The sequence below is a fragment of the Dromaius novaehollandiae genome, chromosome 8 (genome assembly GCF_036370855.1).
Source record: "Dromaius novaehollandiae isolate bDroNov1 chromosome 8, bDroNov1.hap1, whole genome shotgun sequence".
Classification (NCBI taxonomy): Eukaryota; Metazoa; Chordata; class Aves; order Casuariiformes; family Dromaiidae; genus Dromaius; species Dromaius novaehollandiae.
In genome coordinates, this window is record NC_088105.1 from 39,310,002 (window position 1) to 39,323,770 (window position 13,769).

At 37.7% G+C, this 13,769-nt stretch overlaps 1 protein-coding gene across 7 annotated transcripts in view; it reads left to right on the forward strand.

Annotated features, from left to right (window-relative positions):
* Nucleotides 1-13,769, forward strand: part of PATJ (PATJ crumbs cell polarity complex component) — a 159,031-nt gene that overhangs the window by 8,772 nt on the left and 136,490 nt on the right. For all 7 annotated transcript variants that reach the window (XM_026108637.2, XM_026108638.2, XM_064516294.1 and 4 more), the window contains exons 2-9: nucleotides 120-175; nucleotides 258-424; nucleotides 2,150-2,341; nucleotides 3,668-3,807; nucleotides 5,606-5,804; nucleotides 7,513-7,641; nucleotides 9,381-9,593; nucleotides 13,362-13,464. In XM_026108637.2, the coding sequence (XP_025964422.2) occupies nucleotides 154-175; nucleotides 258-424; nucleotides 2,150-2,341; nucleotides 3,668-3,807; nucleotides 5,606-5,804; nucleotides 7,513-7,641; nucleotides 9,381-9,593; nucleotides 13,362-13,464 (1,165 nt within the window). In that variant the 5' untranslated portion in view covers nucleotides 120-153. The remainder of the gene's footprint in view (nucleotides 1-119; nucleotides 176-257; nucleotides 425-2,149; nucleotides 2,342-3,667; nucleotides 3,808-5,605; nucleotides 5,805-7,512; nucleotides 7,642-9,380; nucleotides 9,594-13,361; nucleotides 13,465-13,769) is intronic.

Below are 13,769 nucleotides of genomic sequence, written 5' to 3' on the forward strand. Positions count from 1 at the left end.
TAGTATAGAATAAAATGAAATCAAGAAAGTAGTGTCTTTATTGACTGCTTACCTGCTATCTCCGATCAGAATGCTATAATTTAATTCATTCTTCCTTTAATTTTTTTAACTTCATCTAGGTTATTCTGAGTAATTCCAAGAATACCTTTCAACATGCCTGAAAATCCTGCAGCAGGTATGTAGTCTAAAAGTGATTGCTTTTGCTAAGGAGTGAGAAACGGAGCTCTGTTCCTAACATGTACTACTTTGGGGTGCAGATAAACAGCAGGTGCTGCAGATCCTTGATCGTCTGCAAGCAAAACTCCGTGAAAAAAGAGATGCTCCACATAATGAAAACCTGACTGTTTTGCGTAACACACTCAGGAGCCCTTTGTTTAACCAGATTCTGACTCTCCAGCAATCCATCAAGCAACTGAAGGAGCAAGTGAGTGTAAAATAACAATCGTTGGTGTGATGATAACTATATTTAACTTGGAACTTAGAACAGGGTATGTGGGTGGGTGTTAATGAAGACACTGTCATTAATAGGCTGTAACTTGGTGTGATTGAATGTCGTCGGGTTTTTTGGTCAAGTCAGTATCTGCACAGTCCCTGCTGAAATGAGAAGAGGTATTGCAACACACTGTAGTCATGGGGGCAGCATGCTTTGAAAGGTATGCAGAAGAGGCAGGAGTTGAGAACCACATCAATCTTGAGACAGGCATCTGCAACAGGCATCAACTCCAGTAGCTGGAGTTCTGAACACAGTGGGAACTGGGACCCTTTGTTTTTCCCAGAAGCTAAATGCTGTTTATCAACTGACTGGCAGCATCTTGCCTCTTCAAAAGACAGCATCACTTGGTTCCTGCTGACTTGTACAAGCATGGTTAACCTGCTTTGGGAAATAAAATCTAGAAAACCACCCTTGAAATTTTGCCAAGCACTGATGTAGACATATCCAAGCTAGCTTTAAATGAGTTAGCTCCAGCAGCAGAAGGGACTTGTGTGGATTGGTTTATAATGCCATCTGGCACTTGGATCTTGTGGACACAGGGATCGATGACACATCTGTGTGAACAGTTCTCATCATGCAATTAGCTGTCAGGAATGCAAACTTAAAATCGGGGACTAGTGTGGTGTACCAGAAGCAGCAGCGATCTCTGCCTGTGCTGTTATTACACCTGCCCAGCTGCAAATATAGTGGGGCAGATCTCAGGGGAGTGAGGTCACCTTGCCCTCATTTCCAAATGTATTGCGTGTGTTCCTGCGTGGGTGGCATGGCAGTGGCTGTGCCATTCGTTCTCCCTTCTTCCCTTGTTCACATTGTTGCTGTAATTGTTCCCACAACTGTTCCTGCTCCTTCCTTCCAAAACTTGGATGCGTGTTGCAGCAAGCTATTAAAAGAAAAAAGAAAAACCCAACTATGAAAATGCAGATAAATCTAAGATGATGTTTTGTAGCCATGGCATAATGGATTTCATGTTCAGAATGTTCATAACTAGCAAATTTTGATTTTATTAAATTTTTTTAAGCATGTTCCACCCACTGTGAGCGGTTTCATTCAGGACGAAATTCTTCGGTTTGCTGTATCACATTCGGAGTGTTTTTACACTCCTTTGTTATTTGCCAGGACGAGAAATTGAACTGTGAGTTCTAGCAATAGCAGTGTGTTCAGTGGTAGGTAGTTTGTACTTTAGTCTCTCTCTGGGGAGGATATAATATAGACCAGGCCTTTGGCTCCTGAGTGCCTAAGTCACCCATGAAAATCATGATTCCTATGCCTGAATTGTCTAGATTTGCCTGATAATTGCACCAGTGCCTCTTTAGTATTTGATGCTTGTCCGTGTAATTTCTGGAATATGAGGGTGAAGAGAGGGACAGACAAGGAAGGAGAGTGATACAAATGGAGAAAATGAGTGGAATAGAAACACAGCTGAAATCTTTGGGAAACTCTTCCTTCTGAAAACTAGTTTAAGCCTGGTGTGATAGCTTGATTATAGCTTATACATAAATGTTGCCTAATTTGTATAGGTGAATATATTTCTATGAATATGTATATATAAACATGTATGTGCTTATTTCTTTAGCAGTCTTCACAAAGGGTCCTATATGTGGAAATCTGTCCTTATGTTTTTAATAGTTTTACTACGTCTTTGTTCATTTTCAACAGCTTAATTATATGCCTCCAGACTGTTCAGTAGATTTCGATTTTACTAAGAGAGGGCTACTGGTGTTTGCTGACAAATCAGTTGCTAATGGGAGCTTGCGTACACCTTGTGATTCACCTGAACCCGGAGCATCTCCTTTCATTCCAAACCTAGGAGTTAATGAATTTAACGCAATCATCCAACAGATGGCAAAGGTAAGGCTCTCACGTTCAGTGCACAAAACTTATTTTCCTCTAATGTCAGACTTTTCCATGTGTGCCTTTGGAGTACATTGCCAAACACACTCCTGTTGTGTATCTGAGAGGGTGGTAAGAGTTTAGAGCTGCTGAGGATAACTTTCCCCTGTGAAAGATACCATCAAAAATGGAAAGTTTTTTTTCTTTGCCAACTTTTTTTTTTGAACTCTCTGTCAAACGCACCAACGTAGAAAAGAAATTTCAGTTTCCAGAAAACATTTTTGGCATTTGGTGACACTTAATTGAAAATGGACATTTTCTGCAGGAACTTGTTTGGTTGGAAAAAGGCTTTTTCATCAAGTACATTTTGAATTGGAAACTTACCAGCTTTGTTGATATATGAACAGTGCAAACGATTAAAAGAACCAGCATTTAATATTTTATTTAGCTCTTCATTTAATTTGTCTTAGCTTCGCCAGACAGATGCTGATTTCGTTAACATGTGATGCAGCATGTACCAGATGCTTATGGAGAGTTATACAGGTGCAGACATTCACCCATGTGGGATTGGCATTTATACCATGAATGTATTGTTCTGTGTTACTTTGAACCATTAATTTAATTGGTTAGTCGTGCCTTTCTATATTAAGTAACTGTTGCTAATTGACTACCTTAATGTAGCTGTAATATTTTGAACATAACTCTTCTCATTAGTGTGTCATTAACTAATCCAATAAAAGATTTAGCGGTAAAGACTGCACATTATTTTGGATAAAACAGCTGTGATATAAGTGCTTTCTCTAAGTAATACTTCCCAGTAAACAACCCCAGAAATTTTGTATTTGAACTGAAAAGGTAGCTGGAAAAGCAAACGTTTTTAGCATCAAGTGTGAAATGGTAAGGAGGGGAAGGAAATTAATTTCTTTATTTAAAAGCTGCAATCTTTTGAACACGAATCTAAAAAAGGTTTGCGTTAAAAGCAGAAGGAGCCAAAGACAAGTAATTTAGTTTAGCTGTGCAGCATTTCCAGAAATCCCAAATATATTGCTCTAGACAGCACTTCGTTCGTAGTTTTCATCCAGTTTGGAATTCATCTCATAATGTGAATGAAGTGTGAAAGTAGCTTTTAAATTCCCTGAGGTTTCAGAACCTCAGAGTACTTGCATATCCAATACTCTGTTATATTAAAAATAATAAATGGAGAAGCTTTTATAGAAATAACATATTCAGTATTTTGCCTTTGTTTAGTCTTAGGAGGAGAATAATTCTCATGCTGTACATAAATTTTAAACTAGCTCATTCTATTGCATTATAAATTAGTAAATCTTTTTTCTTTTTTACCAGGGCAGACAAATAGAATCAATAAAGATAGAAAAGCCTTCTGTTGGAGGTCTTGGATTTAGCGTGGTTGCCCTTAAAAACCACAGCTTGGGAGAAGTTGGTATCTTTGTCAAGGAAGTCCAGCCAGGAGGCATAGCTGACAGGTGAGATTTTTACAGTTGTATCTTAAAGTTGCAGTATTTCTATGAAGATATGAGCCATGATTTTTCATATTGAAAACCTCATCAGACTAACGTCTTTGTCTGGGTTATCAGGGGGGATATTTTGTGGGAGGTAGCTTGAGTTCTGGCTATTCAACTAAACAGACTCATGTTTCAGGGACCAGATTTTCAGATGAGTTTTAAATATCCTAGCCATGCATAAATGGAATTTCCAGGAATCGTTTAAGAGAATCTTGAGTACTGATTATAAAACAAAGAAAACTCTCAAAAGAATACACGGAAAATAAAATTAGCCCCTATTTGAATTGTTATCCATTGTATCCTTGGAAGATTTTTTTTCCCCCTTGTTTCTTTATTTGTGTGCCTATGACAATGCTTTTATTTATAGTTGGTTTTACTGTTTTTCCTTTGTAAATTTAGATCCAGTCCTCCTGACAGATCCCTGCACAGATGTCATCATAGAATGAAGGCTTCAGGCAGTTTTCCCCCGTATTGCCTGTGGGTTTTTGCCCAACAACAAAAGACAGAGCAATCCTTTAAAAATAAAATGTGATTGTAAAACCACAAGAGTTGGCATGAGACAAATACAGTGCTTGGAATTATGTTTAAAGAAAATGTGTCTAGATTTCAAGTCACTGGTGTCACTTTTTAAATAACACATGTCAGGAAGTGCCAACACAGGATGACAAAAAGAGTGGGGAGAGGTTGGAATGATAATGGCTATGGGCCCACAGAGAACACACCATAGAGCACTTAAAGAAAAGCATATTAGGCTCTTTCAAAGTGGAGACAGATGGACTGATCCGGATGTCAAAGGAGGGTGAATATCTCACGTTAGGATTTGATGACCTGCTGCTTGCTTTCTTTGATGAGGGAATCTAAAATATGGTTAGTGCCTGAAAAAGGAGATTTCAGGGAAAGGTCTTAAATATTGCATGATAAAAATGAAGTTTAAAATGTGTTAGTTAAGATGTGCAGTTATATTGTTTTGGGTTTTTATAAATTTCCCCAGCGTGCTTCCAGTTTTCCTTCTGAGACAAGATCTCCTGGAGACTTTTTTGGATTCCTACAGAGCTTTGAAGGCAGTGTCTGTCTAAGTAACAGTTTGGTCTCGTGCTCAGAATGAATATTTAACAAAGCAGATGAATGATCATTTCTCTCTTGTCACAAATCTGAATTCATTGCTGGGGTGAATTAACCGCGAGATTTATACTATTACAGTGTACTGTTTATACTATAGGTATAGTGTAAGCTGAGCTGTCTGTTGCCTGAGGAAAGTTTGATGTCTGAAGTTTGATACTGTAAATTCTGTTTGAGTACAATATACATATCTTTAGGTTAAATAATGATGCAAAACAATATCATAGCCTGAGTTGTGGGTACTTGGAGATAGTGTCACATAGTGTAGACAGGAATGAAGAATAGTTCCTTGTTCCTTATATAACTGCAAAAATTGAATTTTCTGCCCTGTAACTCAACATAATCAGGAAAGAATGAGGGAATTTCATTGAATTTTGAATAGAAGCAAAGGAAGAAGTCTAGCAAACTAGTATACCTTGGCAGTGTTGCAACAAAATTTGATTTGGTTGGTCTGTTCAGGACAATGTGGATGGCATGTAATTTTTCTGTTGGTGAAGACAGCCTAACAAGCAGATTTTGCTTTATATAAATGATTTAACCTTGCATAATTGTGTATTTTGCATGTTCATATTTAGATTACACTAGCCTGTTATGAAGTTACTATGCTGCATTTTAAAATTTCTTTTAATGTTTTGTTCAGGGATCAAAGACTAAAGGAAAATGACCACATACTGGCCATTAATTGCACCCCATTGGATCAGAACATTTCCCATCAGCACGCTATTGCGCTCCTCCAACAATCCACAGGATCTTTACATCTGGTTGTTGCTAGGGAGCCAGTTCAAGGCAACAGCAGAACTTCGGCTGTCTTAGCAAGTGATATAAATCCACCTGAGACTGTGAGTTGTTGTAATACTGTCAAAATCAGATTTTGAACTATGATGGACTTTTTAATAGCTGTAACTGTGTTAGCTAGCTTTACACACACACACACACACACACACACACACACACACACACACACACACACACTTATACACTTTTTTTTTTTTTAAATCAGGTTTTATTTGCAATGGCATTTGATGGAGACTGATCATGCAATAATTAGAATGCTTCCATTGTAAAGCTGCATGAAGGTGTTATAAAATAGATCCCAGGTCTTTATGGGCTAGCAGAAGCTCTAGTAGATCAACATATTTTTAGCAGCAGGGTCTGTGATTTACGAGTTTACCCAGCTGAAACCTTCTTGTGCTCAACAATTAAAGATGTTGCTCTGATTACATCTTAAAAGAGGGTAAACATAGCCTATCTTGAGCCCTGCTTGAACTATCCCAACCCATTAAAACTTGAATTGCTCAAAACAGAAAGCTTTGTTTAAAAAAAAAAAAAAAAAAAAAAAATCTGTTAAGGGAACCTCTGAGTTCCTGTTTATCTTCTTCTTCTTTTTTTTTTTTTCTTTTAATCTATAAATTTCATTGATTGTGAACCCTTTAATTTTCTTGAACTGGGAGAGGTTGTCACTTGGAGGTGTAATAAGCTAGGGCTGAACTTGCATCTGTGTTCAAACTGTATGGTCCAGGTGGCTTCCCTGAATTTGGTTGAACTGCACACCTAAATCCAGGGTTTGCAATACTGGAATCTTAATTTATTATGCAAGTAGGTTTCAGTGAAAATCTGGTTAGGAGTACTGCTTTTCCTTATTCTCAGTAATTATTTCCCTCATGATTATTACAGAGCTAGTGAAATTTGAAGGTTTTAGTGGATAATCAATATTGTTTATTGCACTGAAAATTTTAAAGAATTAAACTTTAACTGCTTTTTCATTGAAAGATCTGCACTGAACAGACTAACAAAATAAAATACAAATATATATCTCTACAGGGGGTCTTTAAACTTCTTTTATGATATTTAACTGGCTTTGGCAAAGATTTTTCAGTATGCTAATAAATCCTTTATTCACAGAAGACTTAAATCTGCCTACTTTGCTCCACTTTGGTTTCTATGAGATATTAATCTGACAGAAACATTGGCTGCGTTTGGGTTGCTTAACAGCTTTGTTATTTTGAGGTTGTCTTGTAGAACACAAGGTCATGATACAGTGTAGCTTGGAAACATGCTTCCAGTTCAGTATGGCAAAACTATATTGCGCTGTTAATTCAGTGCGTACTAGTGTTTAGAGCATGGAGGCTGTTTAGAGGATAAGTGAAATAACAGAAATAAGAAGCTGGGCAACAGTAAATGAAAACTAGGCCAATGCGAGCTTCTTTCCTCTGTTTTTTTCCCCTGTTTGCAGTATTCCTGATTTATGAGAAGCTAAAAGGATAGTTTTCATTTTGGCAAGAAAATCTTACATTTTGTCCTTTACTTTCATAACAGGACACTAAGAAAAAGCAATTTTATGTTTAAAAACAGATGAGAAATCCCATTGAGTTTTTATTAGGAAATGAAGCTGCCTGACCAAAATCCAGTATATCTCCGATATGTGGGGCAGAGAGAGAGAGAGAGAAGATTGTTTTGATTAATTCTCATCATTGCCACTACATGTGAAAGTGAGAAACATTAAAGATCAATTGAAATTAAAATCTCCTGTTTTTTTATTAATTGCAGATTCATTGGGGCCACACTGAAGATGTTGAGCTGATTAACGACGGTTCGGGATTAGGCTTTGGAATTGTAGGAGGAAAGTCGAGTGGTGTGGTTGTGAGAACAATTGTTCCTGGGGGATTGGCAGATCGGGTAATTTGTCATATTATGTCACTTCTTGTTTGATTGTAAAGTATAATTAACTGCTTCTGACAGTTTTAAAATAAACTAATACACAAAAAAAAGAAAAAAAAAAGGAAGCTGATAGCATCGAAGTCTGAATGCTAACGCATACATTATACGTAAATATGTTAAAAGTATAATTGAGGAAAAAGTCGGTACCTGATGTGCATTAAGTTGTTTCTCAGACATGTTTTGGCTTTTCTAATGTTGTAGAACATCCAGAAATTTTGAAATGTTGTCCAAGTTGTTCTAATACTTTCAATACTTTCAACCTTTGGTCAGTCTGGGGGGACAAATACCGGTAATGGATTCCCATATTCTCTGTAAAACTTGATACGTTTGGCAGTATCCGTAAGGACAAACTCTGGAAACAATTCTCAGGCAAGAGAATCCGTGCCATTGAAGTAATTGTGTTGCAAGATTCAGTGCACAGGTTAAAGATGTCCTATCTTTATACTGGTTTTTGGTTTTAAAGAGGTTTGGGCCTGTGTCTTGCAGTCTGAGCAGTTCAAGGAGATGCTTGAGATCAATGCAAAGCCTTTTGGAGTTAGGGGTATCTTTCAGAGTTGCACAGGTACAGTTTGCAGCCTTGGTTTGCTGATCTTCAAAGACCCACTGCTGCCTCTTGCCACATCTCAGGAGTAGAACATGTGAATATCAAACAGGATTTGGGTTTTTAGTGTGAGTTTGGTCAGGACATGTTGTGGTATTTGAGGTCTGGAGCCCTGGGTATGTAAACAAGAGCTGGGAACATGCAGAAAGAGGCAGCCTAACATACTTTTTGTTTCTGTTCCATATTAAAAAACTGGAGATTCAAAGAACTTTATTGGAAAACGTTAGTTTTTGCTTGACTGCCTCTGAACCTGTCATGTATAAATAAGTGTCTCTTAATTATTGTGTAACACCTCTTTTGCTGTAAGGAATAGTGTTCTGGCCACATATGATGCATGTAAGTTAAGAACTCGCATCATTGTCAGCTGAATGAGAGATCATTAAAAACATGAAATAATGAGCATACATATACATATATATATATTAACATACATATATATATATATGTGTGTGTGTGTTAAAAGCTGGATGAGTTTGTAAATGAGTTTGGGTTAGTTTTAGGAATAACACCACTATGATTGCTGTGTAAATCAGTGCACCTAAGATGGTGGAGCTGTGCTGATCAATACCAGCTGAAGATTTGGTCCCATGAATGCTTGCTTATAATAGAAATAATGACATATAAATCTTAATTATCATGTTAAAAAAAAAGTTTGTGTGCGTGGAGTCTTGTTACCTTCAGTGGAATTACTCTCTTGAGTAGCAGCTAGTTATGTGAGAAAAGAATTGCAAGGTAAATACACAAGTATTAGGAGATTCCCTAAAGAATCTGAAATCAAAATGATGTGCTGCTTATTCTCGCCGCTATTCTATGAGGATTATTGTATGAAACAGCAGTACTTGATTTTTAAAAGGCTGATGTACCAGCATTAGCTACTGTAAAACAAAAAAACAAACAACCCCCCCCCAAAAGTGCTTAATTGTGCATACACTTCCTTGAATTATTTATGTTGTAGTGCTGATTAATTATATGGTATTCTCATGCATTGGCTGATCTGACCATGAAAATGCCAGTACACAGCTTCAATTTTGTAATGTGAAAGAGCTGTTTTATTTGCAGTCTGGAAACATTTTTGCAATTTTATTTGTGTTTGAAGGATGGGCGGCTCCGGACAGGAGATCACATCTTACAAATTGGTGGGACCAACGTTCAAGGAATGACCAGCGAACAGGTTGCTCAAGTGCTGAGAAACTGTGGGAACTCTGTTAGGATGATAGTTGCAAGAGACCCAAAGTGTGAAATTACAGAGACTCCTCCAACTCCTGTGAGCTGGCCAGTTAGTATATTACCCTCCTTTCAAAATGAGAATGTAAGTATTTGATGTTTATTTATGACATTTTTAAGTATGTTTGTGGCTTATGATCAGAAAGGAGGAGGAGAACAGAGCGTTCATAAGACCTAAAGTGCTTCTCCTCATTTGAGTTTCCAGTATCATATATATGTTTTTAAGTGGTCATTATTTTAGCCCTACCTTCTATAATTTTTCCCTTTCTCCAGTGTGCTATAAATACCTATAATCTTGGGGTCAGAATGACCAGCCTTACAGAATTTATTTCAAAGTGAGTGATTTAATTATCAAGACCATAAACATTATCAATAAATGGCACTCTTAGTTCTCCTTCATAGCTCATTACATTTTGCTAATCAATCATTTGTAAGTGGATTTAAAACTCGAAAGTGAATTTCCCTAGTCTAAAATCTAGTGCTGTGGCCAGCGCAGAATTATTCAGCACAATCATCTTTTTATGAAACATAAGTGTGATGTTTTCATAGTCTACGCTACTGTCTGTGATAGGAAATATATCTAAAAATTTTGAAACTTGTTTTAGCAAATCTTATCATGGTCATATCAAAGTCTCTTGTTTTTGAAGTCATTCTTTTCAGTTTTGAGTAATTAAAATCAACAAATGCTACACTAAGTGTACAGTAGGTCCCGAAACATAAACAAAGCTGTGCTTGTGCACCATCTGCTACTACTGTGCTGCTTAGATTTAGGTGTAGAATCCGAGTAGCCTTTTCTTTCTTGTCTAGTTTTGGGAATATAACTTACGAGTGAAGAGCTGGGGTTTTTTGTTGGTTTTTTTTTTTTTTTTTTAAAGCACCAGTGTTAAAGGTGAGACTAGCAGTCATATTGTTTTATATTTGCCTTCTTGCTTGCTGGGCCCAGTCTCTGCACAGGCAGCCATTAGCTTTTGGGAAGGAGAAAAGCTGTATGTCTCTCTGGAAAGGCTACTGTAAGTGAAGCTGAGAGACAGTAAAGTATTGTGGGTCCTTCGCAAGCTCTTCTTCTAAGAAGAGAGGTTGCTGTAGTAGGTAATTTGAGTGGCAAAGAGATGGAGAAGGGGTAAGGCACATACCTGAAAGTGAGTCTTAAAAGTGGGTCCATCTTACCTAATACTCCGGGGAGAAAGAGGGGGGGGGGAAAAAAAAGTTTTGAAGCACTTTTTTTTTTCTGGCTGTATCATATTTCCCAAGGCCTATTTGGAAAAAATAACATGGTTCTGATTGCTGTCTCCTGTACAAAATATGATTTTTCTCTCTTCCCTTCTTCAAAGGCTGATCTGACTTGTGTCATTGACAGTTTGTGTCATTGATCGACCCTGAGCCTTATAGATGCTGCAGCCTTTCTAAAATGTTCTTTTTGGTTGTCTTTTCAGTGTCCTCCTTATTCCTGCTATGCAGTTTGAAAAAAAATTATTCTTTGTATAACTGCATCCATTTTTTTTCTGAACATCATCTATTGCTTTCTGAACTGATGGAGCCTGCACATTTACATTTGAAGAAATCCCTCTTTCTGCTGTGATGACGGATTTGCTGAAGTCAAGAGTGGTGGCTAATCTGAATGTATTTATTAATTTACATATGATTTTCTTGCTCCGTCTTTCAGTTTGTGTCTGATTCACAACAGAGCTTTCTTCAATAATCTAGTATTTCCCTCTGATTTCCGAGCACTTTCACTGGTTCTAAGCTTTGCAGTAGCAAAGGTTTTTCTTTTCTTCTGTTTTTTTTCCCCCCTCCTCTTAAGATTATTTTACCAATCATCAGAAATGCATTTTTTAATTCTTGGTCAGTTTTCTCTGTCTATGTGTACGCACAAGAAAAAGACATACTGTTTGTACTCTGCAAGATACTGCCTGTAATATTAGCAGCCTGCTTGTCCTGAGTGTATTTAGGACTCTGCACCGTGATCTTTCCAGCCTCCACTTACTGGCAGAATGCAAAGATATTGTAACATTCCTCTGGGAGTATTTCTGCAGAGCTAGAGCAGTGGCGGTGAAGAACTTCCGACTGCCAGAGTAGCAGGACTCTTGAGACTGTAGTTCCATTTCAGATGTCACTAAGGGTTCGGCTGCTGTTTTGATTCCCTCTCCTAAAGATAAGTGACAGAGCACAAAAACTATCTTCATTCCCATCAGTGTGTTATGAAGCAAGAGAGTTGAAAAGCACTTAAGCAGCTGACTCGTGGAGGGCGGTGTGATAACAAGGGGGATAGCTGTCTGCTGGTTTCTCTTTCAGCTAAAGGTGAAATAGGCACAACCACAATTTTGCCTTGCTTTTAATATCGGTTCCTCCGTAGCTGACATTTGGCTGGCCTTTGATTTAACTTTTCTTTTGGCCACTCTCTTAAGAAACCTTTTTGTTTTTGCAGCTCCATGTTAATGTTGTTAGCAGTGATACAAGCCCTCTTGACTACTTCTTCACCTTCAACAGACCTTACTCTGATGATGTGCTTGTTTTTGATCACATTGGTATAAGCAGATATATTATTGAAAATGAACAACTTCATATATTTTAATTTATCCCTTGATATCCCACTATGTGGGGATAGATGTGCTTGCTCATTTTTCTCTTCTGGATCAGGAGTTTCTTTGGAGTGGCCTTATCCTGAACTCATCCTGTATGTATTCTGTCTTGTACTTCTGATTTTTACTTGCCAGACTAGCATAGTTGCACACTGGGAGATAATGAAGCCAACCTTTGGAGGACTCTTTTTTTCTGTACACTTCTCCAAGTAAGATCAGTAACAAACTTAGCTAATGGCCTTTAGGTTTTGTTAGCAATTGGAATGAGCAGGGCGTTCAGAGACCAGAGAACAGATCATGTTATGTGCTTTTTTTCCCCTAAGTATTGTTTGTTATGAGAAGTCTTCTCATCAGTTCAACAGTAAAGCATTTACAGTATAACACCCTTTCTTTTAGGCCTTAAAAATAATTTTAATTGAGTACAAACTAAGGCATCTTTGGCTTCGTGTTGCCTTTGACATTCCAGTGGCTTCCAGTGCTCTTGGCAGTTTGGTGAAGTTCAAATCAGAATAGGACTGTATCAGACTTCTTAAGCTCATGTGCATAAAACTGACTTTAAGGTAGAGATACACTTAAGCATCTACACGGTCCCCCACGTGCATTTAGGCAGAGAACTCCTTCCGTAGCAGAGATGTGCCTACTACCTTTATGTGTGATTCTTTCATTTCAGGAGATAAAACCTATTTCGGTTATGGGATCATTTTACTGCTATCTCTTGGTTCCTTAGTAGATGATGACAAGGAGAGATAAGCATCTCTTTTTGCGATAGGAATGTGTGATATGATGATGCCATGTATTTATAACAAGTTTTTGCTTCTTAACTGCCCAATAGAAGCAGCTCAGGCAGGTGGATTCATGGCACTGCTTGTCAGGACTAACAGATGAAGGGAAGAGAAGAAATTATCAGGGCATTCAGGATTTCTATTGTCTCTTGGGCTGGATTGGGAAGTTTGCTGTTAGCAAGTGGCAGTGGAATCCAAGGGAAAATGGGCCCTGAGCAGTCTAATGAAAACCTTCATTTTCAATAAAATATAAATTATATGCCTCCGACAGGTATGTGGAAGAAGTAATAGCAAAGAATTTCAAAAGCAAGTAATGACTTTAGTGATACCTTATTTTCAGCAAAAGTTGGGTATTTCTTCTCTGCAAATGTGATACCTCTCCTAAAGTAGGAAAATGAAAATCACTGCTCACTTTTGAAGAGCTTAACCTGCAATTTGCTAATGGTACTGAGAAATTATGAGCTTCTTTATTTTCTTGTGCTTTATCTATAGGATAATACCGATCTTTTTGAGACCTATGATGTTGAACTTATAAAAAAGAATGGGCAAAGCCTGGGGATAACAATTGTTGGATATGCTGGCATATGCGATACAGGTGGGTTTTATGTGGTTTCAGAAAGTCTAGGACAGGGACTTCTCAAACACTCTTTATTCACTAACAGGAAAGTGGATACCACTTCCTTGAAACAGAGTAACCTACAAAATCTGTGGAAAAAGATACTTGGAGAGCTGGCTGCAAAGTGAAATTCAGCCACAAAATGGATTAAGAGTTGTAGTTAGCTTAAAAGTTGATTCTTGTCAAACTGCTGGACTGTGCATTTCACATGCCTAAATCATAACTGTGCAAGATTTTAAAGTATAACAGACAGCTCCTGCATGTACAGATTCCAGTGTAGTCAA